The sequence below is a fragment of the Pangasianodon hypophthalmus genome, chromosome 4, assembly GCF_027358585.1.
Source record: "Pangasianodon hypophthalmus isolate fPanHyp1 chromosome 4, fPanHyp1.pri, whole genome shotgun sequence".
In the NCBI taxonomy this organism is placed as follows: Eukaryota; Metazoa; Chordata; class Actinopteri; order Siluriformes; family Pangasiidae; genus Pangasianodon; species Pangasianodon hypophthalmus.
In genome coordinates, this window is record NC_069713.1 from 28,315,189 (window position 1) to 28,339,554 (window position 24,366).

The 24,366-nt window shown below is 42.5% G+C and overlaps 1 protein-coding gene across 1 annotated transcript; it reads left to right on the forward strand.

Moving 5' to 3' along the window:
- The first annotated feature begins 267 nt into the window (after positions 1-267).
- Positions 268-23,687, forward strand: dvl3a (dishevelled segment polarity protein 3a). Its single transcript, XM_034304070.2, has 15 exons — positions 268-874; positions 5,764-5,833; positions 9,336-9,454; positions 9,931-10,046; positions 11,351-11,495; positions 12,514-12,607; positions 12,701-12,770; positions 13,732-13,871; positions 13,988-14,064; positions 14,239-14,303; positions 14,971-15,120; positions 20,130-20,261; positions 20,375-20,542; positions 21,443-21,637; positions 22,554-23,687. The coding sequence occupies exons 1-15, from the start codon at positions 714-716 to the stop codon at positions 22,823-22,825; spliced, it is 1,974 nt and encodes a 657-aa protein (XP_034159961.1). The 5' UTR covers positions 268-713; the 3' UTR covers positions 22,826-23,687.
- Positions 23,688-24,366: the final 679 nt, after the last annotated feature.

Here is a 24,366-nt window from a genome sequence, read left to right on the forward strand (position 1 = left end):
AATGCTAAATAAAATATGCAGAAAATTAAAATACTGATGTTAAAACAGTTGAATAGGGCCTCATTTTCTTGTATTTTGCCTTAGGGCCCCCAACTCACTAAATCCGCCCCTGACTGTGGCTACATGAGTGTGTGTGTGTGTGTGTGTGTGTGTGTGTGTGTGTGTGTGAGTGAGTGTGTGTGTGATGAGCACTTCCCGCCCCTGACCACCAGAGGGCGCATGTCAGGCTTTTACCCTCTCTCTCTCTCTCTCTCTCTCTCTCTCTCTCTCTCTCTCTCTCTCTCCTCAATCAGAGCAATAGAAAAGCAGGAGCGAGCTTTAGTGCTGGTGAGGAGAAAGAAAGAAAGAGAGAGAGAGAGAGAAAGGGAGGAAAAACCCAGCACGGGCTTGTTTAGTGTAGGTAGTGTGGTGTTAGTGGTGTGTGTTAGTGGTGTGTGTGAGTGTGTGTGAGTGTGTGTGTTGGTGAGAGAGTGCGGGAGGGAGATGAGGGCGCAGAGGAGCGCCGGGACGCGGGGGTAGAGCTGCTGTGCGCGTTAGAAGGTTTCCTGGCAACTCCGGGGGAAGAAAGAAAGCAAGCAAGCAAGAGCGCGCGCGCGAGCAGGAAAAGTCGGGGTGTGTGTGTGTGTGTTTCTCAGCAGGAGAAGGAGAAGCGAGCCCGGGTGTTGGAGGGGCACTGATGCCCACCGTGTCCTGTCTCTCCCCGGCTCTCTGCCATGGGGGAAACTAAAGTGATCTACCATCTGGACGAGCAGGAGACTCCGTACCTGGTGAAGCTTCCCGTCCCCGCCGCCGCGGTCACGCTGTCCGAGCTGAAGAATGCCCTCAAAAAACCAAACTACAAGTTCTTCTTCAAGTCCATGGACGACGACTTTGGGTGAGGGCGGATTTGGATTCGGTTTTGTTTGGGTTTTTTTTGTGTTTACACCTCTCTTTTGTGTGCTTTCTTCCTGATGTACAGTTTCTTTCTGCTGCGACTTTTATGGTCTTCAGCTGCTTTCATGCTTAAACCAGGTTCAGAGCTGAAGCTGAAGCTCCACAAGCTGCTTCTCCTGCCTTTTAAATCCAAAATCTCTTCACCATCGACTCGGAAACGTCTCTGAGCCCTTTAAAGCAGTGTGTGAGAGAGAAAAAAGCCTAATAAACAAAGTCGGGGGGTAGAAAAGTGTTTGCTTTGCTGTGTGTGTGTGTGTGTGTGTGTGTGTGAGTTGCTCAGCATGACTACACAAAAAATGCGCAAAATTTATGACGTAAGACTTTTCAGGAGGTGAATAATTCTGATGACTTCTCACCAATGACTTTAGTTTTTAAGGAAACTGAGCTTTGGGCCTTTTCTCCTTTTTTTTCCACTTTAAAGCGAGTGTGTGGTCCGTTGAATGCGTTCTTTTGTGATCTGCGCATGCGCAGTGCAGACGCCATGTGTGCCCTACGGTCACGCAGGGTTTGAACGATATACCGTCCATTTGACATACCGGGTATCGGTGCTTATCGGTAATTTTCTAATGAAGAAACTAATACCAAGGGTTGATGTTGTTTTGTGTTTACGAGCTGAATTCAGTCCCAGTCCAGGGGTTGGAGTCTTCATACCCCGCAACAACCCCCAACACCCCCCTGAAAATGTGTCACTGTATTCACATCAAACAGAGCTAAAATTATCTCTAGCGAAAACCATCTGGTTAATTAAAAAAAAAAAAAAAAAAAAAAACGTTTTAGCGCTAAACGCAGCTCTGAAACCTGCCACAGCTTCACAACTAAAGTCATCGAGGCTAAAGTCTGCTAATTACAACCGCTGTATAAATTCCTACAGTTAGATATAAACGAAACGAAATATTATTCTCAAATTCATTTACGTCGTACGACATGTACAGTCTGACGATTAGCTTTACACGCATCAGTGACACGCTTCTTTCCACGTGATCGTTTCTGATACGAATAGGATGCAGTGAAGATCACCACTTCTGATACTTTACTAAGTTCTTCTCACCTCTTAGTGTGTGTGTGTGTGTGTGTGTGTGTGTTAGGTTTTGTATCATTTCCTGCCGCTCATTCTCTTTTCCTCTTCTTTATTATTTTTTTTTAAGTAAGTTTTCAGTACATAAAATCTCGGATTGTAGTTTTCCACGTTCTAGCCCACTGTTTTTTGTTGAAGCTTTGTTACCAAAACTCAGAAAAATGAATGTCGTTATTCATATCAGGTATCGAGAAGGTGTTGTGAAGTGTCCTGAACGTGTGTGTGTTGTTGATGAAATAAATTCTAGCCTTTAAAATCTAGTCTGCGAGTGCGTAACGTTCGTCCTGGTCACGTTAAAAAGTTTGAAAAGGGGTTGTTGGGCACGAGCAACGGTTGGTTGGCAATTACAGCAACGTTCATTCAAACATCAGATAGTGCTAGCTAAGACCTAGCTAAAGGTAAACAATACAGATAGCGTAGTTTCAGTATCAGCTCTGAACGATTGTTGTTATCGTCCGGCGTCTGCACTATTAACATTCGGTTTGTAATCACTGTAGAAAGTAACTCATCTGTCTTTCCTTTCTTTCGTAAAATACTTTAACTTTTCTAAATACTGTCCAATAATTTTGGAACCTTGATCGCTAGTGGTTTGCTAGCAAAAAAAACCCAAACAAACCTAAAATTCTTTATTGCGATGCATATTTTGTATCGTGATTATTCAAATGATATGATGTTTTTTCATTCTATCACCTAGCCATTATTTAATACTCGATATTTGAAGCTTGTCTTTACTTAACGTTTCCTTTTAGGCCAAGCTACAAAATCTGCGTATACAAAATCTGCGTATACAAAATCTACGTATACAAATTCGGAAATTTTTCATTATTTGAATTGTAATAAGTTCAGGACTAGTTCGGTTCGTTTTTGTTGTTGAACCACGGGATTGCGTAAACATCCGCCATCTTTACGCAGGAATCCTGTTTTTTTGTTTGTTTGTTTGTTTGTTTTTGGGTCACTTATATTCACTATAAGTGCTCACTACATAGGGTATAACAGTAGCACAAAAAAGCCCCTACATAGTGCACTACATGCGTAATAAGACACCGGTTGAGTTTCATATACAGTATGAGGTTATTATTTATGTTGTGTTTTGATGTCGTGTGACAAATTTTGCTCTCATGGTCCCTGAGATATAAGTATTGGCGCCCTTAGCTGTTTTTGCTAGCTTGCTGTATCTTGTGTTTAATAGATCACCCTGTCAGGGAGGAAAACAACATCAGTTCGGATTTGAACAGAAACTAAGCTACAAGGCCAAAAATACAAGAAAATCAGAAGGTCTTTTAAGGTTGTTAAATATTGCGTTATGGATTCTGAATACTTGGACCGAAGTCATTCATTTAAATAAGTCAGTGTTAAATTTTGATTCTCCAGCAGGCTTTAACAGGATCTCAGCTGCTTCTTCACATACCTCCCCGTGTGTGTGTGTGTGTGTGTGTTGCGTTAGTGGAGGAATGCCAGTTCGGACCAAGCGTGGAATTTAGTGATACGTGCTGTCAGTTTTACGGCAGCGTTGCCCTGCGTGAAATACGTTCCAGTCGGATCCTCGCTCCTCACACAGCTCGTTTAAGAGCTTAAACGTGTTTCATCTCTCCGTGTGGATATAAATCAGGAAAAGAATGGTGGGAAGTTCATCTTTACCCCCGTTCACCACCCTCTGACGCACATCACACAGGCGTGCAGACGATGTGTTTATGGGGCGGAACTTTGTTTTGTTATCTTTTGTTTTGTTTTTTAAAGCAAATCACGATGTTTTCTTTTGAAACTCGTCTCAGAGCACTGACTTATTTAATTGTAGTCAGAAAGATACCAATGAGGGAAAAAATCTCTCTTTTTTTTCTCTCTCTATCTATACATTCTAATGCAATAGTTTGTGCACCCATAGATTAAATTTTTCCATCGCCCCTTCCTTCTTAGTTCATGTTCACACTTGCATTGTTTTGTTTTTTGGACTCGAGGCTGTTTGCACTGAGATTTCTGAATTGTGATAGCTGTGTTCTAGTTCTGAGAGCTGATCCCTGGTCCTCTTGGAAAACGGTGGTATGGGGCTTGCTTCAACCATGTGGAAGCTATCAGAACCAGAATTCACACACCGCCAAAAAACAAACAAACTACCAAACAAAAAAAAAAAACCCAAACCCTTCCAGTTTAGGCCACACCCACTACGGGTTTACACGCGACATGTTTATGTGGAAAAAACAATGTCTGTGCACATCAGCCAACGCAGTGCGATACCACTCAGCAACTTTTTTTTTTGCATTCAGGGGCGGAGTCATGTATCAGCACAGGTTGTGATGTCACAAAACAACTCAACAACCGAACCCTTGTCACGTTACTTCCTGTTTCACGTTTGGTGATGGCGAGGAAAGAGTTGTTACGGTCAGCGGAAGAGACGGAACGCCTTATCGATATATATAGAACCAGACTTTCACAGGACTGGAGCGCTGTAAAATCTTCTTGTATGAGATCAGCTGCTTGTTTGCAGGTGACACAACAACATGCCGCGCGTCCAAAAAGTTCTTCACCGCATGTGTTTTGGTACCAAAAGAAAATAAGGAAGAATCTAGCGGCTAACGTTTTGAATGCCTGCATGCACAAATCGATGTAGGAATTCTATGTGACCAAAAAAAATAAAACAATCAACCGATTATGAGCCCCGCCCACAAACGGTCCTGAGTGCTGACTCAGGAATTCGCACCGAGTGAAAAAACACACTTAGAAACCCCAAAGGAGGGGGCACAAACTTTTGCACTCAACTCATTGTATTCATACCAACTCCAAATGGGAGTGGCCACAGCGTATGTACAAGCTTGGGAACGTTTTTGAGTAAATTTCATTGGGTGCAAAAGTTTGTGCCCCTCTTAGGACATAAATAATCTAAAAAAAAAAAAAAAAAAATCATAATTTTTTTTACACCAACAGGAGGCTTATTGTGTTCAGTTTCACAGATTCTTCATTATCACACAAATAGCGCATAGCGATATTAATAGTGTTAAATAAACCCGAAACGGTTCAAAAGTTTGCACCCCCTTCCTGAATGTGATTGAAATATTCTCTATTAACTTGTATATCCATCTGTTTTTCTGTTCATTTTGCTGTATGTCATGGATTGTCCATGATTTGATATTTTTTTTTATTTTATCTTTGAATTTTTTTAAATTTTCTTTGAAGGTGAATTTAAAGCAGAGGTTACGTTTTTATATTTAATAGGCATGGGCTATAATCATTTTAGTGCAAGTAGTATTTACAGTTTACAGGAACTATTGTTGCCTTTCAAAAACATTTTTAAAATAAAACTCTTATTCCTCAAAAATATGGCCAAAAATGATCGACATCCCTTCAGAAATATTTAAAATTAATGCAAAAAAAAAAGTCCTGTTTCCCAGGGAAATAAATGTACAGTTGCACACATGCCTACAATCTGTTTGTTATCCATTAAAAGCAAAACGGTTTTAACACAGATGGTGATTTTTCATGAAGGTTGTGCCCCAGTGACCAGGAGGTTGTGAGTTCAAGTCCCGGCTCTGCTGGTGGTCCTTTGAGGGGAAAAAAAACCCTTTAAAACTGCTTGAACTGCTCGTCTCTGCTTTCATCTTGGACCTCGTCGTATTTATTTATTCTAATATATTCACACCGTCTTCCTCGCGGGATTAAAGCCGAGCCCGGCTGCTGTTTGATTGACATCAGAGCAGCGAAGATTTGCTGATGCGTCCATAATTTAATTTCTTTTTTATTTTTTCTTCATTTTTTTCCTGTAGGGTGGTCAAGGAGGAAATCACGGATGACAATGCCAAACTGCCCTGCTACAACGGCCGCGTGGTGTGCTGGGTGAGCTCTCTCTCTCTCTCTCTCTCTCTCACACACACACACACACACACACACGCGCACACACACACAGAGTTCAGCATCATTACTGATCCTCTTTGCATAATGAAGCAGGGAATTAATGAACGCTACAGTGCTGGGGGTTTCTGTGTGTGTGTGTGTGTGTGTGTGTGTGTGTGTGTGTGTGTGTGTGTGTGTGTGTGTGTGTGTGTGTGTGCGTGCGTGCGTGTGTGTTGTCATGTTTTTATAGCTTGGTGAGGACCAAATGTACCCAGAATATCTGAGAGTTTTGAGCTTGTGGGGGGACACTGAGTTGGTCCCCCATGATGAGAACCTTTTTTTAAATTTTTTAAATTTTTTATATATATTTTTTTGCTTTTATTTTATAACATAAAATGCTCAAATGTTCCTTTATACTACACTAGAGTTAATTAGCTGCATTAATAAATGTGTCCATGGAAGGTCCTCACAAAGACAGTATGACATCGTGTGTGTGTGTGTGTGTGTGTGTGTGTGTGTGTGTGTGTGTGAGAGCTATAACCCAGAAATGCTTCATGACTTACAGTATTAACATTCAGATTCAGTTCATTTCTCACATCATTGCTGTATTTCTTTTTCTTGCGTTTAATTTTTATTTACCAAAAAAAAAAAAACAATCTTTCATGCTTCACAGAGAAATCTGATTAACCTTTAACCCCAGCTAGTGTTTAGGAAAGAAATAAAAAGCAGTCGGGCAGCTGACTCAGTTTGATAGCGAAGTGTTTTTCCGTTTATTTCCGTTCATGTCAGTTTGAGCTTGAAAAGAAAAGTGTGTATTATTGAAGTGCTTCCTGCAGCACGTTTAGACATATTTCACAAAGAACACACACACACACACACACACACACACACGCACGCTTTTTTTTTTTTTTTAACATATTTGCAGTTGAAAATGTAAGCGAAAGGGTTAAAGTACCAAAAAAAAAAAAAATCCATTGTTTTTTTTTTTTTTTTTTCCCCCCCAAAGAATTTTTCCGCTACAAATTTGATTTCCTGGAAGCACGAGCCTCTGCTCAATACACAGCTCACACAAATAACACACACTTTTCTGGTGGATTTATCAATAATGTACTGGTTATTTCATAGCCTTGATATTAGTTAATTAATGCTTTTTAATTTTTAAAAATCCTAACAAGCAAAATAAAAGATAAAAGTCCGTTCAGCAGAACAATAAAAAAAAAAAAAAAAAAAACAACTATTAATTAATAATTGTCTCATTCAGGAACGAACTGAGTTTCATTTCAGTGCATCACACACACTGTTTATGTGAAGTGCTCTATATTATTGGTACCCTTCCTAAAAATGATCGCATAAAATAAACAATACAAACCATGATAAAATTTTCCACGGACAAATTTGGTGACGCAAAAAAATCCTTTTCATTAGAAAGGTGTTAACATTTTTTTCTTTTGAAAATATATGTGCCAAAAAAATGAACACCTCTGAGCAATATTTTAAATAAATACAAACAAATTTCACTTCAGTGTCGAGGGGTTTTACCCTGAAAAGCTGTAAAATGCAGTAAATTTAATTAACGCTGCAGTTCTGAGATCTCATGTTAGAGTTTTGATATTTAATAAGTTTGATTAATATTTTCTAAACACACACATTTCTCTCTCAGTATAAATCACCGATCGTGTTTGCATAAGGATTAATGAAACCCCCCGCTGACGACGTTCCCAGCTGGAACTCCCTCCAGATGTGGAGACATGGGCACGCATCAGGAATATAGAAGCAGTTTGGCTAGTCACTACTAGCTTCCACTTTCTCTAACGATGTTTAGAGCATCTTGCTAACACTTCGGATTAGCTGTAAAGTTTAACAATATTATATTTTCATGTTACAAAAATCTCCCAGTGTTTTTTTTTTTTTTTTTTTTTTAGCAATATTTACAGCAATATCACAATATTTGATGTATACACTCATCAGCCATAACATTAAAACCACCTGCCTAATATTGTGTAGGTCCCCTTGTGCTGCTAAAACAGCTCTGAGCCATCAAGACATGTTGTGGACTCCACTAGATTCCTGAAGATGTGCTGTGGTATCTGGCACAAAGACGTTTGCAGCAGATCCTTTAAGTCCTGTAAGTTGTGAGGTGGGGTCTCCATGGATCGGACTTGATGGCCAGCACACCCCACAGACGTTCAACTGGATTGAGATCTGGGGAATTTGGAGGCCAAGTCAACACCTTGAACACTTTGTCATGTTCCTCAAACCATTCCTGAACAATTTTTACAGTGTGTCAGGACGCATTATCCTGCTGAAAGAAGTCACTTCCATTAGGGAATACCGTTGCCATGAAGGGGTGTACCTGGTCTGCAACAATGTTTAGGTAGGTGGTATGTGTCAAAATAGCATCCACATGAATGCCAGGACTGAAAGTTTCCCAGCAGAACATTGCCCAGAGCATCACACTGCCTCCGCCAGCTTGCCTTCTTCCCATAATGCATCCTGGTGCCACCTGACGCATATGCAGCTGGCCGTCCGGTTGTCTTTCCTTGGACCACTTTTGGTAGGTACTAACCACTGCATACCGGGAACACCCCACAAGACCTGTGTTTTGGAGATGCTCTGACCCAGTCGTCTTGCTATCACAGTTTGGATCTTGTCAAAGTCGCTCAGATCCTTGAGATCGCTTGCCCCTTTTTCTTGCTTCCAACACATCATCTTCGAGAACTGACTGTTCACTTGCTGCATAATATATCCCACCCCTTACCAGGTGCCATTGTAACGAGATATTTCAATGTTATTCATTAATGTTATGGCTGATCGGTGTAAAATGACTGAAAACGAAAGAAAAAGTCTCTTCCAGTGAACAGAACTATGGCATGTACGTTTCTAGATTAGAAATCTCTATATATCATATAACTATGAAGACAATTACTAACAGGATTTAAAAAAAAAAAAAAAAAAAAAAAAACTTTGCATTGGTAATGGTTTTGCGTATAGCAAAAGTATATATTAAGTATTGGCACCCATGAATAACAGCTAACACAGTCCTCCTTGGTTTAAAGCAACACATCTTTTAAGGTTCTTAAAAGACACACATGGATATTGAACTGCACAAATTAGCTAAGCAGTCAGAAATAACCTTAAGCACAATTAGTCATCATAAAATGTTTGTGAGCATCTGAAACAAGTTACAAAAATTATGGCCTCAGCCTGGAGGTTAGGATCTGATTGGAGATCGGTCTTATTAACAGGTAAAGACTCAAACATGCGTCCAAACGAACGCAGAAAATGCTGGTGGTAGGAAAAGTTTAATATAAATTTGTCTTGAGTGTGTGTGTGTCTGTGTGTGTGTTTAGTTGCTGCTCTTATGATGATGTCATCTTATTTGTTTGTACTAACAGGACTGAACAGGTTTTTGTGTGCATGTGTTGTGTGCGTGTGTTGTGTGTGTGTGTGTGTGTGTGTGTGCGCCTGTATGTGTGTGTGTGTGTGTTATATCTCCCGTGTGAAGCTGGTGTCGGCTGACGGCTCGCACTCGGATGGATGCTCGGTGGCAGAGAGTCAGTCGGAGCGGCCGCCGTCGGGGGAGAGATCTCAGGGCATCGGAGACTCCAGACCGCCGTCGTTTCAGTCCGTATCACCGCACTCACTACACAAACGCTGCTTAAAGGAGCAATTCAGCAAATAACCATGATGTTTAACATTTGCGTAAAACAGAGACACTGTGAACAAGTCTTGAAATCTCATCCGTGTCAGTAAGATCCTGTCACTAACCCTAAAGATCTGTACTTTAGGGGAAAATAACAAAAATAATCTGACTACACCAGACATTTCTAACTAGAAATAAAACCATAAGTGCTTTTTTTTTTAGTGCCATCAGTGCCATATTTCCGGCACCATTTTAACCAGCCTGGCTGATGCACAGGATTATGGGATATGTAGTAAGGACATCTATAGGTGTACATGTATTTGACACCCCAACTGTGAATGTTTTTTTGCTGAAATGTTCCATAAAAGCCTGCATAAAAAAAAAAAAAAAAAAAAAAAAACCTGAGAGAATGATGCGTAAGTGAAAATAGCCCTTTTTTTTTTTTTTGCACACTCAGTCCTAAAGCTGCAGGCAGCCGACACGGTGCAGACGATGAGACGGAGACGGATTCGGTGGTGTCGCACAGGAGGGAAAGAGACAGACCACGCAGGAAACAGTCGCATGATCATTCAGGTATGAACTTTCAAATTTTTACACAATATTACGGCTCCAAATTTAGTCTGATTTAAGAATTAACACTAGCTGGATTTTTAAAAAGCTCTACTGTAAGTGTTTTTTTTTTTTTTTCATCACAGTGGAGCTTCAACAAGTTGTGACTTCAAGTGCTTTTTTTCTTTAATCTCTTGACCAATCAGATGGCAAGTTGCAATTATGCGAGAAAAACAAACATGGAGGACAAAGTAGCGGTGAAAAGCGAGTCCTGTTAGCGCAGGAATATGATGAGAGTCCGATATATTGAATTGCGAAAACTCTAATGTTTGTGATGTAATTAAAAAAAAAAAAAAAAAAAAAAAAAAAACAGCGTATGTATTTTTGGCATGTTCAAAAACTAATCTACAGAGCAAGCTAGGCTGGTTAGTAAACTGCTACTAGCTAGGACTGGTAAGCGTGTTGTCATGGTTACGGTGAGTCGTGAGTCCTTTTTTTTCATATCAGCACAAAAAGGGTAAAAGTAAAAAAAAAAAGGCTGTTATTTATGCTGGTTGTCATGGTGACATCCATGCGACAGTACTGTATGATGTAAATTTGTATTTGTATGTATAATGTAAATTTCTGTCATTTCATTTTCATTAGAGGCGTCCTGCCGACCAATCAGAAACGAGTATTTTCTGCATGTAGCATCTTGAAGTCCAGTAATGACGTTTAAATATGGAGCAAACATTATTGCGTGATGTTACTGTTCATGTTGTCTTCAGAGGATTTAGCTAAGATGGTGTGTGTGTGTGTGTGTGTGTGTGTTGACGTTAACCACCCTAACTTGAGCAGGAGAGTCACATTCCACCTATTTATTGAGTTAGTCCTGGTTAAGATAACATAACTGATGCATTGTGGGATTGAGGCTGAGGAATGCGAGCGCTCCGTGTCTCCTGTGCGCTCTTAAACGGGACCGTGTGAGGAATTTGGAAAGAAAATCTGTAACGTAAAAGTCAGTTGTCTGCTTAGAGTGAGTGTGTAAAGTGTAAACTTTATGGTGAGTAAAATTGTGGTGTTTTATTTAACAACCAAACTGAATTTTTATTTTTATTTTCCACTCTTTCAGGATATTAGTTACTGTGCCTTTAAGACTGATTTATGTAAATGACTCCTCTTCTGATTGGCTGACTTCTGCACATGTGAAATAATCAGTACTTTTTTTTAGAGTTTAATGCACCTGATATTTTTATAGACATTCAGAAATATTACAGGTATAGCCAGTGAAAGCAATAATAAACTCGTGGTTGTTGATTAATGTTTCTGCGTGTTGCTGCCCCCTGCAGGTGCGAGGATGAACGGTTACTCCCGAGTGGGCAGAGGGATGGAGCTCGGAGGCTACGACGTCTGTGACAGTCGCTCGTCCCTCATGAGCAGTGAGCTGGAGTCCAGCAGCTGCTTCGACTCGGATGACGACGGATCCACCAGCCGGTGAGAAACATCACTTCCTGCTTCACTTCCTCCTTAAATTTCTGCTTCACTTCCTGCTTCACTTTATTCCTTATTTCCTGTTTCACTTTGAGCTTCACTTTATGCCTTACTTCCTGCTTCACTGCCTGTTTCACATGATGTTTTACTGCTTCACCTCTTGGATTACTTCCTGCTTTATTCTTTTACGTTGTATTTCACATCCTGCTTCACTTCCTGCTTCACATGATGCTTTACTGCTTCACCTCTTGGATTACTTCCCGTTTTATTCTTTTACTTTGTATTTCACATCCTGCTTCACTTCCTGCTTCACATGATGCTTTTCTGCTCCACCACTTCACCACCTCCTTTACCTTAAACATCTCTTCCTGCTTCACTTCCTGCTTCAATTTTTTTTCCACTTCCTGCTTCACTTCCTCCTTAAATTTCTGCTTCACTTCCTGCTTCACTTTATTCCTTATTTCCTGTTTCACTTCGAGCTTCACTTTATGCCTCACTTCCTGCTTCACTTCCTGTTTCACATGATGCTTTACTGCTTCACCTCTTGGATTACTTCCTGCTTTATTCTTTACGTTGTATTTCACATCCTGCTTCACGTCCTGCTTCACATGATGCTTTACTGCTTCACCACTTCACCACCTCCTTTACCTTGTGCTTTACTTCCTGATTTACTGCTTTATTTTGCTTCTGCTTAAATTCTTGCATTTCTTCCTGCTTTTCTTGTTTTACTTTGTGCTTTACTTCCTGCTTCAGTAAGATGGCTGAACTCCAGTCCCAGTCCTTTGTTCATCATAAATCAGGATAAAATGTCTTTAAAAGTCTCACAATTAAATACATTTAAAGCCTTAAAGGATTTAGGTCTTAAGAGGACTTAAGTGTGTAACGGTGTAATTCCATAATCTGTTATTAAAAAAAAAAAAAAAAAGTTTTGGCACCCGAGATCACACGCTCCTGTGAGTAGGTTAGGTTTAATCTCTATAGGGAACGTTGTCATGTTGATGATGTTGATTTTGTCTCGCAGTTTCAGCAGCGTGACTGAACAAAGCGGCTCATCGCGCATGATGAGACGACACCGGCGCCGGAGAAGGAAACCCAAACCCCATCACATGGAGAGGGTGAGACGGGGGAGGAAATTATTACATATATATAAGAAAGAAAATGCCAAAAAAAAAAGCAAAATCATCTTCCTTGTTCCTGTCTCTGTTTAGTCGTCGTCTTTCAGCAGCATTACTGATTCCACCATGTCCCTGAATATCATCACAGTCACATTAAACATGGGTGAGTCTCACCTTTTAACTGTAATCCTGAGACTTTTCTCTTCTGATCACAGGATGGGAGCTTTTAGAGCCTACGCCCGCCCCCCTTCCCAAACAAACCCCACCCCCTTCCTATCAAACTCCCACATCCACTGTTTATATGTATATAATGTGTGTGTGTGTGTGTGTGTGTGTTTGTGTCCTGTGATTTGCCCTTAAAGGAAAAGGGGCAGTGTTGGGCCAGTCTGACTTTGCTAGCGAGGTGGAGCTAATTTCCAGGCCAGAATTTTTTTTTAAAAAGAAGCCTGGAACTTTACAATAGCCTTATCAGTTTTTTATGACTTTTTAAAAGTTCTCTTTGAAGATATATGATTGTTACAGCTTTAGAAACATTTTAAACATTATGAAATCCCACCTTTAATTTTTTTTTTTTAAATTCCATGCTAATCGCTTAGCTCTTTGTCCTTGTTTTATGGTATCACAGCATTATGTTCTGAAATCGGCATTATTGTAGCAGCTACTCATAAAGGGAGTTGACTCGCGTAATTAAAGGTGCGGTCTGTAATGTTTAAAGGTGGTTCCTTTAACAGAATTTGAATTAGCCCATTTAGATTATTTACATTTATTAATTCTGGTGTTCATTATTTCATTTTAGATTTATTAACAACCCAAACAAAGAACAGGGCTTTGGTGGTTAGTTTCTTCATTTCAAACTTTATTTTTTTTCAAACTGCAAATTAGCTCCACCCTTAATCAGAACAGAGATGCTCTGCCCCACCCCTTTCCTTAAAAGGCAGTGTAGTTTAAACACCTGTGTAATCCATCTCCTGGACATCACACACTGCTTCTTTAATTGCTGCTGTGTAATAACTTCTTCGTAAAGATGTGCTATACTAGACTACACCAGTAGGGGGCGGTTACATGACGTTACAGTCATTATGGAGAAAGGTTTCTCACTCTGTGACTCTGTACGGTTATTTTAGAAAAGTACAACTTCCTGGGCATCAGCATCGTGGGTCAGAGCAACGAGCGAGGTGACGGCGGCATCTACATCGGCTCCATCATGAAGGGCGGAGCTGTGGCAGCTGACGGACGGATCGAGCCGGGTGACATGCTGCTGCAGGTGAGGGGGCGGAGCTTAGGCTTGCCTGTGTGGTGTGGTGTGTTGGTGGGTGGGGCTTTGAGCTTTAAACATCACATAATGACTCTTTTTGTTTGTTTGTTTGTTTTTTTCCGCAGGTGAACGATATAAACTTTGAGAACATGTGCAACGACGATGCGGTGCGGGTGCTGAGGGACATCGTGCATAAACCCGGGTGAGTCTCTTTCTCTCTCTCTCTCTCTCTCTCTCTCTCTCTGCATGTGTGTGTGTGTTCGTGCATGCATATGGGAAATTTGGTTTTCCAACATTTTGTTGCTTAGCTGTGAAACGTGTCTGTGTTTGCTCTGTGTGTGTGTGTGTGTGTGTGTGTGTGTGTGTGTGTTTGCAGACCTGTCTCTCTGACGGTGGCCAAGTGCTGGGATCCAAACCCTAACAACTGTTTCACTCCCAGGAGTAAGTGTTTATATTCACGCACACACACACAGGAGATTCCTCCGCAAGACACCCACGTATACACACTTGCATAACCCACTTTTTAACTGAAGGTACGTGATTTTTAAGGCCTCAGCGGATTTTAATGCAGAAAAAAATGCAAAAATTTTAGTTTGTGCAAAAATGAAGCCATGTTTGTTAGTTGACAAGCTAGCATGTTTCCTGCGAGTGCACCAGTACTGCAGGTGGCGCTGTTAAAATTTCATGAGAGTTTCCATGAGTAAAGGAAGACTGCCTTTCACAGAGTACAAATGATAGAATGGAAGAACTAGAAATTTTATTCTATATTTACAATGTCGAGAGTTGATGATGGCGAAATCTATACGAGATTTGGAATGAACGCGTTTTTGGGCACGCCTCATTTTTTTGTAACGACCAATCACAGGCTTTGTCGCATATCGTGTTTATCCTTGGAATTGTCTCAGCTGCCATGTTCATGATAGTAAACGAGTGAAGCCTCTACACAATGTCTGTTTGCTCGGAAATTACGTCAGATTGCTCGTGGAAGCCTAGCTGAACGTTGTCTCAAAGGTTTTTACTTTGCAGCTTTGGAATGTACCATTCGTGTGTCGCAGTTGCCCTCATGACACATGGTTCGGTCCTAATCTTCTTTCCTTCTACCCCAAAGGTGAGCCCATTCGTCCGATCGACCCTGCAGCCTGGGTGTCTCACACGGCGGCCATGACGGGGATCTACCCTCCCTACGGCATGAGCCCCTCCATGAGCACGGTGACCTCCACCAGCTCCTCCATCTCCAGCTCCATCCCCGAGACCGAGCGTAAGAGACGACAACAAACTATATTTGCTCAATAATAAGCAACAAATCTAGAGGCCACCATTAGGGGTCGCAGAAATGGCATTTTAGAGACACAACTAACATTACAGAAAGTAAGAAATGATGGTGTCAGTTGTTTAGTAGCTTTTATCTCACTTGTAGTCGTATCATGCATGCTATGCAATACGCTATGCAGTTTATGTCTTTTGTTGCTTTATTTGATTACAACTTTGTAACCATAAAGCTGTAATGTTCCCCATTTCTTCAGGACAGAGGAGTTTATGCTTTGAGGTTTCTCGGTAACATGACAAGCTGCGTTTCTTTTTAGTATTTAGTATTTTGCGAGAGAGGAAAACGCAAGGCTGGTGAGGGAATGCCTGTTTATAGCTGTGGTATAAGAGGAATAAAACGCTTGAGGACATGCTGTTCTAGGAAAATAATCTTGGGTTGGTAACAGTGACTCCGCTTCATCACACCAACCCACTGTCATTTATTATTTTTACTATTTTAGCACCACACATGGTTTATTCCCCACATCATAAACTGAGACTTGAAGGGATTAAGTCCGTCATTAGAGTCTATGAGTAGGTGTTGAGTAAGGGTTGAGTAAGGCCGTGAGTTAGGGCTGAGTTAGGGCTGAGTTAGGGCTGAGTTAGAGCTGGGTTAGAGCTGGGTTAGGGCTGAGTTAGGGCTCAGTTAGAGCTGGGTTAGAGCTGGGTTAGAGCTGGGTTAGGGCTGAGTTAGGGCTCAGTTAGAGCTGGGTTAGAGCTGGGTTAGGTCTGAGTTAGAGCTGGGTTAGGGCTGAGTTAGGGCTGAGTTAGGGCTGAGTTAGAGCTGAGTTAGAGCTGAGTTAGAGCTGGGTTAGGGATGAGTTAGGGCTGGGCTAGGGCTGAGTTAGAGCTGGGTTAGAGCTGGGTTAGGGCTGAGTTAGAGCTGAGTTAGAGCTGAGTTAGAGCTGAGTTAGAGCTGAGTTAGAGCTGGGTTAGGGCTGAGTTAGGGCTGAGTTAGGGCTGGGCTAGGGCTGAGTTAGAGCTGGGCTAGGGCTGAGTTAGAGCTGAGTTAGGGCTGGGTTAGGGCTGAGTGTGTTTTAGAAGTGTGGAATGTGTTAGGTTAGGGCTGAGTTAGAGCTGGGTTAGAGCTGGGTTAGGGCTGGGTTAGGGCTGGGTTAGGGCTGAGTTAGAGCTGAGTTAGAGCTGAGTTAGAGCTGAGTTAGAGCTGAGTTAGAGCTGAGTTAGAGCTGAGTTAGGGCTGGGTTAGAGCTGGGTTAGGGCTGGGTTAGGGCTGGGATAGGGCTGAGTGTGTTTCAGAAGTGTGGAATGTGTTAGGTTAGAGCTGGGTTAGGGCTGGGTTAGGGCTGGGTTAGGGCTGGGTTAGGGCTGGGTTAGGGCTGAGTTAGGGCTGGGTTAGGGCTGAGTGTGTTTCAGAAGTGTGGAATGTGTTAGGTTAGAGCTGGGTTAGGGCTGCGTTAGGGCTGAGTTAGGGCTGGGTTAGGGCTGGGTTAGGGCTGGGTTAGGGCTGGGTTAGGGCTGAGTGTGTTTCAGAAGTGTGGAATGTGTTAGGTTAGAGCTGGGTTAGGGCTGCGTTAGGGCTGCGTTAGGGCTGGGTTAGGGCTGAGTGTGTTTCAGAAGTGTGGAATGTGTTAGGTTAGAGCTGGGTTAGGGTTGGGTTAGAGCTGGGTTAGGGCTGGGTTAGGGCTGAGTTAGGGCTGGGTTAGAGCTGGGTTAGGGCTGGGTTAGGGCTGGGTTAGGGCTGAGTGTGTTTCAGAAGTGTGGAATGTGTTAGGTTAGAGCTGGGTTAGGGTTGGGTTAGAGCTGAGTTAGAGCTGGGTTAGGGCTGAGTTAGGGCTGGGTTAGGGCTGAGTTAGGGCTCAGTTAGAGCTGGGTTAGGGCTGAGTTAGGGCTGAGTTAGGGCTGAGTTAGGGCTGAGTTAGAGCTGAGTTAGAGCTGAGTTAGAGCTGGGTTAGGGATGAGTTAGGGCTGGGCTAGGGCTGAGTTAGAGCTGGGCTAGGGCTGAGTTAGGGCTGGGTTAGGGCTGGGTTAGGGCTGAGTGTGTTTTAGAAGTGTGGAATGTGTTAGGTTAGGGCTGAGTTAGAGCTGGGTTAGAGCTGGGTTAGGGCTGGGTTAGGGCTGGGTTAGGGCTGAGTTAGAGCTGAGTTAGAGCTGAGTTAGAGCTGAGTTAGAGCTGAGTTAGAGCTGAGTTAGAGCTGAGTTAGAGCTGAGTTAGAGCTGAGTTAGGGCTGGGTTAGGGCTGGGATAGGGCTGGGATAGGGCTGAGTGTGTTTCAGAAGTGTGGAATGTGTTAGGTTAGAGCTGGGTTAGGGCTGAGTTAGAGCTGGGTTAGAGCTGGGTTAGGGCTGGGTTAGGGCTGGGTTAGGGCTGGGTTAGGGCTGAGTTAGGGCTGGGTTAGGGCTGAGTGTGTTTCAGAAGTGTGGAATGTGTTAGGTTAGAGCTGGGTTAGGGCTGGGTTAGGGCTGGGTTAGGGCTGAGTTAGGGCTGGGTTAGGGCTGAGTGTGTTTCAGAAGTGTGGAATGTGTTAGGTTAGAGCTGGGTTAGGGCTGCGTTAGGGCTGCGTTAGGGCTGCGTTAGGGCTGGGTTAGGGCTGGGTTAGGGCTGAGTTAGAGCTGAGTTAGAGCTGGGTTAGGGCTGAGTTAGGGCTGGGCTAGGGCTGAGTTAGAGCTGGGCTAGGGCTGAGTTAGAGCTGAGTTAGGGCTGGGTTAGGGCTGAGTTAGAGATGGGTTAGGGCTGGGTTAGGGCTGAGTGTGTTTTAGAAGTGTGGAATGTGTTAGGTTAGGGCTGAGTTAGAGCTGGGTTAGGGCTGGGTTAGGGCTGGGTTAGGGCTGGGTTAGGGCTGAGTTAGAGCTGAGTTAGAGCTGAGTTAGAGCTGAGTTAGAGCTGAGTTAGAGCTGAGTTAGAGCTGAGTTAGGGCTGAGTTAGGGCTGGGTTAGAGCTGGGTTAGGGCTGGGTTAGGGCTGGGCTAGGGCTGAGTTAGAGCTGGGCTAGGGCTGAGTTAGGGCTGGGTTAGGGCTGGGTTAGGGCTGAGTGTGTTTTAGAAGTGTGGAATGTGTTAGGTTAGAGCTGGGTTAGGGTTGGGTTAGAGCTGAGTTAGAGCTGGGTTAGGGCTGAGTTAGGGCTGGGTTAGGGCTGAGTTAGGGCTCAGTTAGAGCTGGGTTAGGGCTGAGTTAGGGCTGAGTTAGGGCTGAGTTAGGGCTGAGTTAGAGCTGAGTTAGAGCTGAGTTAGAGCTGAGTTAGAGCTGAGTTAGAGCTGGGTTAGGGATGAGTTAGGGCTGGGCTAGGGCTGAGTTAGAGCTGGGCTAGGGCTGAGTTAGGGCTGGGTTAGGGCTGGGTTAGGGCTGAGTGTGTTTTAGAAGTGTGGAATGTGTTAGGTTAGGGCTGAGTTAGAGCTGGGTTAGAGCTGGGTTAGGGCTGGGTTAGGGCTGGGTTAGGGCTGAGTTAGAGCTGAGTTAGAGCTGAGTTAGAGCTGAGTTAGAGCTGAGTTAGAGCTGAGTTAGAGCTGGGTTAGGGCTGAGTTAGAGCTGGGTTAGAGCTGGGTTAGGGCTGGGTTAGGGCTGGGTTAGGGCTGAGTTAGGGCTGGGTTAGGGCTGAGTGTGTTTCAGAAGTGTGGAATGTGTTAGGTTAGAGCTGGGTTAGGGCTGGGTTAGGGCTGGGTTAGGGCTGAGTTAGGGCTGGGTTAGGGCTGAGTGTGTTTCAGAAGTGTGGAATGTGTTAGGTTAGAGCTGGGTTAGGGCTGCGTTAGGGCTGCGTTAGGGCTGCGTTAGGGCTGGGTTAGGGCTGGGTTAGGGCTGAGTTAGAGCTGAGTTAGAGCTGGGTTAGGGCTGAGTTAGGGCTGGGCTAGGGCTGAGTTAGAGCTGGGCTAGGGCTGAGTTAGAGCTGAGTTAGGGCTGGGTTAGGGCTGAGTTAGAGATGGGTTAGGGCTGGGTTAGGGCTGAGTGTGTTTTAGAAGTGTGGAATGTGTTAGGTTAGGGCTGAGTTAGAGCTGGGTTAGGGCTGGGTTAGGGCTGGGTTAGGGCTGGGTTAGGGCTGAGTTAGAGCTGAGTTAGAGCTGAGTTAGAGCTGAGTTAGAGCTGAGTTAGAGCTGAGTTAGGGCTGAGTTAGGGCTGGGTTAGAGCTGGGTTAGGGCTGGGTTAGGGCTGGGATAGGGCTGAGTGTGTTTCAGAAGTGTGGAATGTGTTAGGTTAGAGCTGGGTTAGAGCTGGGTTAGGGCTGGGTTAGAGCTGGGTTAGAGCTGGGTTAGGGCTGGGTTAGGGCTGGGTTAGGGCTGGGTTAGGGCTGAGTTAGGGCTGGGTTAGGGCTGAGTGTGTTTCAGAAGTGTGGAATGTGTTAGGTTAGAGCTGGGTTAGGGCTGCGTTAGGGCTGAGTTAGGGCTGGGTTAGGGCTGAGTTAGGGCTGGGTTAGGGCTGAGTGTGTTTCAGAAGTGTGGAATGTGTTAGGTTAGAGCTGGGTTAGGGCTGCGTTAGGGCTGCGTTAGGGCTGCGTTAGGGCTGGGTTAGGGCTGGGTTAGGGCTGAGTGTGTTTCAGAAGTGTGGAATGTGTTAGGTTAGAGCTGGGTTAGGGTTGGGTTAGAGCTGGGTTAGGGCTGGGTTAGGGCTGAGTTAGGGCTGGGTTAGAGCTGGGTTAGGGCTGGGTTAGGGCTGGGTTAGGGCTGAGTGTGTTTCAGAAGTGTGGAATGTGTTAGGTTAGAGCTGGGTTAGGGTTGGGTTAGAGCTGAGTTAGAGCTGGGTTAGGGCTGAGTTAGGGCTGGGTTAGGGCTGAGTGTGTTTCAGAAGTGTGGAATGTGTTAGGTTAGAGCTGGGTTAGGGCTGGGTTAGGGCAGAGTGTGTTTCAGAAGTGTGGAATGTGTTAGGTTTCACACAGCTCCATATTTTCATGCAGAAGGGAAAAAGTTCCTGCTGAATAAATATTCCAAATTTTCCTTTGGACGGATTTTTCTTGCTTTTGTTGGACGAAGCAATTCGGGCTTCAATTTTTTTCAATCTTTATTTTTCCTCTCCTCAGGGTTTGATGACTACCACCTGTCAGTCCATAGCGACATGGCAACCGTTGCCAAGGCGATGGCCTGTCCTGACTCAGGGTTGGAGGTTCGAGACAGGATGTGGCTGAAGATCACTATAGCCAATGCCTTCATAGGTACATTTGCCGTGTGTGTGTGTGTGTGTGTTCGCATGTGCTCGCCTGTGTGTTTTGCCTGAACTCCAAGATTATTTTGGACCCCTGTTCTGACTTGTATGTGTGTTTTTCAGGTTCAGATGTGGTTGACTGGCTCTTCCATCACGTTGAGGGTTTTGCCGACAGAAGAGAAGCTCGGAAATACGCCAGTAACCTGCTGAAGGCCGGCTTCATCCGCCACACCGTCAACAAGATCACCTTTTCCGAGCAGTGCTACTACGTGTTCGGGGATTTATCTGGCAGTGAGTCTCTGAGCACGCTCAGTCCGTAAAAAACACACACACACACTGTTCCACTCAGAGTGGTGAAAAATCTTATGTTGGATCAGTGTTTGGTAACTGCTGAAACTGAAATTAGTGTTAAATTCATGGAAATTAGTGTTTCAAAAGGTAATAATAATAATAATAGTAATAATTAAAAACATTGCACCTTTTATATACAGTATTTAAAATGCAGGTCAGTGTACTTTACACTGTAAAGTAAAAAAATGGAAATAATGAAGCAAAAGGGAGTCAAAGGCAAAACAGTAAAATTGTCAAATAATAATGCAGTAAATTATGTAATAATTAATATAGTTAATTATGTTAATGTTTTAAAAAGGTATATTACTATTTCACAAAAAAAAATAACTTATTGTAGTCTTGTTCTTCTTCTTCTATTATTATTATTATATTTAGCTATTTCTTTCTCAGTAGTCCAGTGTTAATTTTGTAATTTCAAAAGAGAATGAAGTATTTCTTTTTTTTTTTAATTAATCTTTTTCAAAGTGAGTGGTGCAGATGACGAGGATAAACTTTTTCCCCTCCTCTTCGCACAGTGTTTACTATAACAGCATGTTTTCTTACTTACTTCATCATATTTAATAAGAAGATTTCTGAAATTTAGAAGTTTGTGAAAATAAAGTTCGAGATGTTTTCTTATGCAAGTAACGCGGTGGTTGTTTAGACCAAAAAATTAGGAAATGTGTGCGTTTGATAGACGTACATTGAATTTGTGTTATATATTTTTTCTATATGATTAGTTCTGGTTATAGAGGTGGTCACATGACTTCCTATCTTCCGTCATTTGCTATGTTGTGTGATACGTGTACGTGTTATGACGCTGTGATTGTAAAGACATTCCTGTGGTCTCTGTGGTTGCAGATATGGCGCACTTGTCCCTGCAGGAGCACGACGGTTCGAGCGGAGCGTCTGATCAGGACACACTCGCTCCCCTGCTCCACCCCGCCGAGGCTCCGTGGCCCAGTTTCCCGTATCAGTACCCGCCCTCGCTGCACGACGCACCTCACCATCACGCTGAGCCGGGCGGCGGGAGCGCCGGGAGTCATCACAGCGAGGGTAACGTCAGAGCCGCTTCCTCTCACGCTTTACTAGGCTGAAAAATCCGTCTGCTCGTGTTGTACTATTGGAACACAGCCACAAATTTCTTATAATTGTTACTATTATTATTATGTACCTTAAAAAAAATAATTAAAAAATACTCTGCTCATACACATCCATATCACTCTCTTGACGATGTATAAACTATTCCTGTCAGTGACGTGTTAATAAAAAATTATATAATCTACCGTCGATTCCAAAAGTATTGGCACCCTTGGAGAATGGACAGAAATGATTTTTGTAAACACTCCACACAATCGTTTGAAAAGTTCCACTAGACACCGCTTTCATTTATTCTAACAAACAATCATTCTTATAAGATCATTAAAGAATAAATGAATAAACATTTGAAATGAAATTCTTTCATTCATTAGTCAGATGTACATTGACGGAAAAAGTTAAACAAAGCTTAACCGAGTGTGTGTAGAAAACACAAAAGTCACCCAAGCACTGCTAAATAAATGATTAGATAATTATATAACTAACTAGTTTAAAGCATTTTGTTCATATTTTCTCTAAATCTCTAGCATTTCTGCAGTGCTACAGCTCTGTGCTTTGTCTCACCTTAGCAGCTCACTTTACAAAATAAAACACTGGTACAAATTAAAACACGGCATGTTTGATTCACTTGCTGGTGCGAGTCGATTCAGAGTCGAATCTCTTTCTCACTATAGTTCACTCGGACCGAGACTGCTCAGACGCTCTCAGACACGAATGAGTGTGTTCTCACATGACTAAAGAACAGAATGTAGAATATAAAGAAATTTAAAGGTTCCAATTGCTCAGACTTTTTCCAGTATCTCATTTGCGTTTAAAGTTTTCACTACATGCTTGTTTTAAATCCTGAACCAGTGTGTGTTTTGTCCCATTTCAGGAAGCAGCGGTTCGAACTGCAGCTGGAGCAGAACGGATGGAAAGACGGCAGCGGCGGGGATAAACGACGTAACCGACACCCTGGAGTTTGACTTGCGTAGGGAGCGAGCACCGAGTGAGGGCAGCATCCGCAGCTCACGCTCTCACTCTCACTCTCACTCCTACAGCGGCGTGTCTGGGGCACGTCATCTCGCCCACGTGCCCTCTGAACTCTCGGGCTCACGCCGCTCCTGCCTCACCGCCAACGGAGAGCTGTTCGTTGACATCATGTGACCACGACTGGATTGTGAACTACATTAAGACCATGTTTTCTTTCTTTCTTTTTTTTTTATTTTAAAATAAAGAATTGCATTTAAAATATCAGAATAGTACAAACTGTAACTCATAGCCCTGAAACATGGAAACTAGGATCTTTTTTTTTTTTTTAAATTAACATTAGGCTAAAAATGAATGGAAATAACAGTAGAATACAAAGCCCTTTTTTCCCCCCGTTTTTTTTTTTTTTTTTTTTTTTTTAAAAATGTATAGGTAGTAGGCACATGCCGATAATCTCTCGTACAATATATCACAATGCTGAACTTTCTAAAATTGTCACTCTTTGTGTCTTATACGAGTGCCTAAATATTCAGGGTTTCTAGGTATCTTTTGTGTGTTTGAGAAATTTCAGTCCACATGAGCGGTAATATTTTAGCAATACAGAGTAGTTTTTGTTTTTTTTGTTTTTTTTTTTTGGTAAAAAATACAATATCACGATTTCATAAACATGCCTCATAGGTAGTGTGTTTTAATTTCAACAATTAATTTTAACTCTCAGTAAAGGAATAAAACAGAACTTTAAAGCATATTGTTAATTTTTAATTAGATTTAGAGATGAGATTTTGAGACGAAGGAAACGGAAAGCTGATGTCAGTAATTCAGAGAGTTTTTAGCTGCAAGGGTTAAATAAATGTCCTCTAATTAGGCATGTGCCGATACTCAATCAAGTTATTCAATATGGACTTTAAAATATCGTCAGTGAGAGACTGGATTACATCTCTCGTCCAAAAATCTTGTAGAAAATGTTTTCTGTTTATCCTGAATTTCATCCTGCACTAAATCTGCAACTTCCAAAAAAAAAAAAAAAAAAACCGCAGAATACATCAATATTAAAAAGCCAAATCACTTCTGACTTTAGGCCACGCCTCCAACCTGCACGATGCTACACTAGTAGCTACATTAGCCTTGTAATTTAGAGGGTAAACTGTACATTTTACATTTTCATTCAAATTCAAGAAAATTGGTGGACATAATCATACGTAAAGACATTAGAAGAAAAGATATTGTATGTATCGCCATTGTCATTTTTTTTTTTTATTGTCCAACCCGGAAAGTGTTTCATATTACTCCTTTGTTTTTCCTTCATTTCTTGGAAACAAGTGCAGTTTTAGCACGGGTCATTATCATCATTAGGGGTCCAAGCACCAAAAGTGCTGGAACCCTATAGTTTTATTACTTACATAATTATTGCGTATATAATAACGTAAACTGTAGCGATTATCGTGATGAATATCGGCACATGCCTACTCATGATTTGACCTGGTTGTAGTGTGTTTTGGAAGGTTTTTAGTTTCTTTTTTTTTTTAATACCTATGACAGTAGAGTTTCTCCTCCAGATATTTCACTTGCAAAGCCAGGAATATATTTTTCACGGTTTGTCAGCATTCATGTGTCGGGAGATTTTTTTGGGGGGAAAAAATTCAGAGCAGAGTTGTTGCTTTTATTTATAAATATAGTTTTATTACACCGGTGTGTCTGTGTGTGCATTCAGGAGAGAT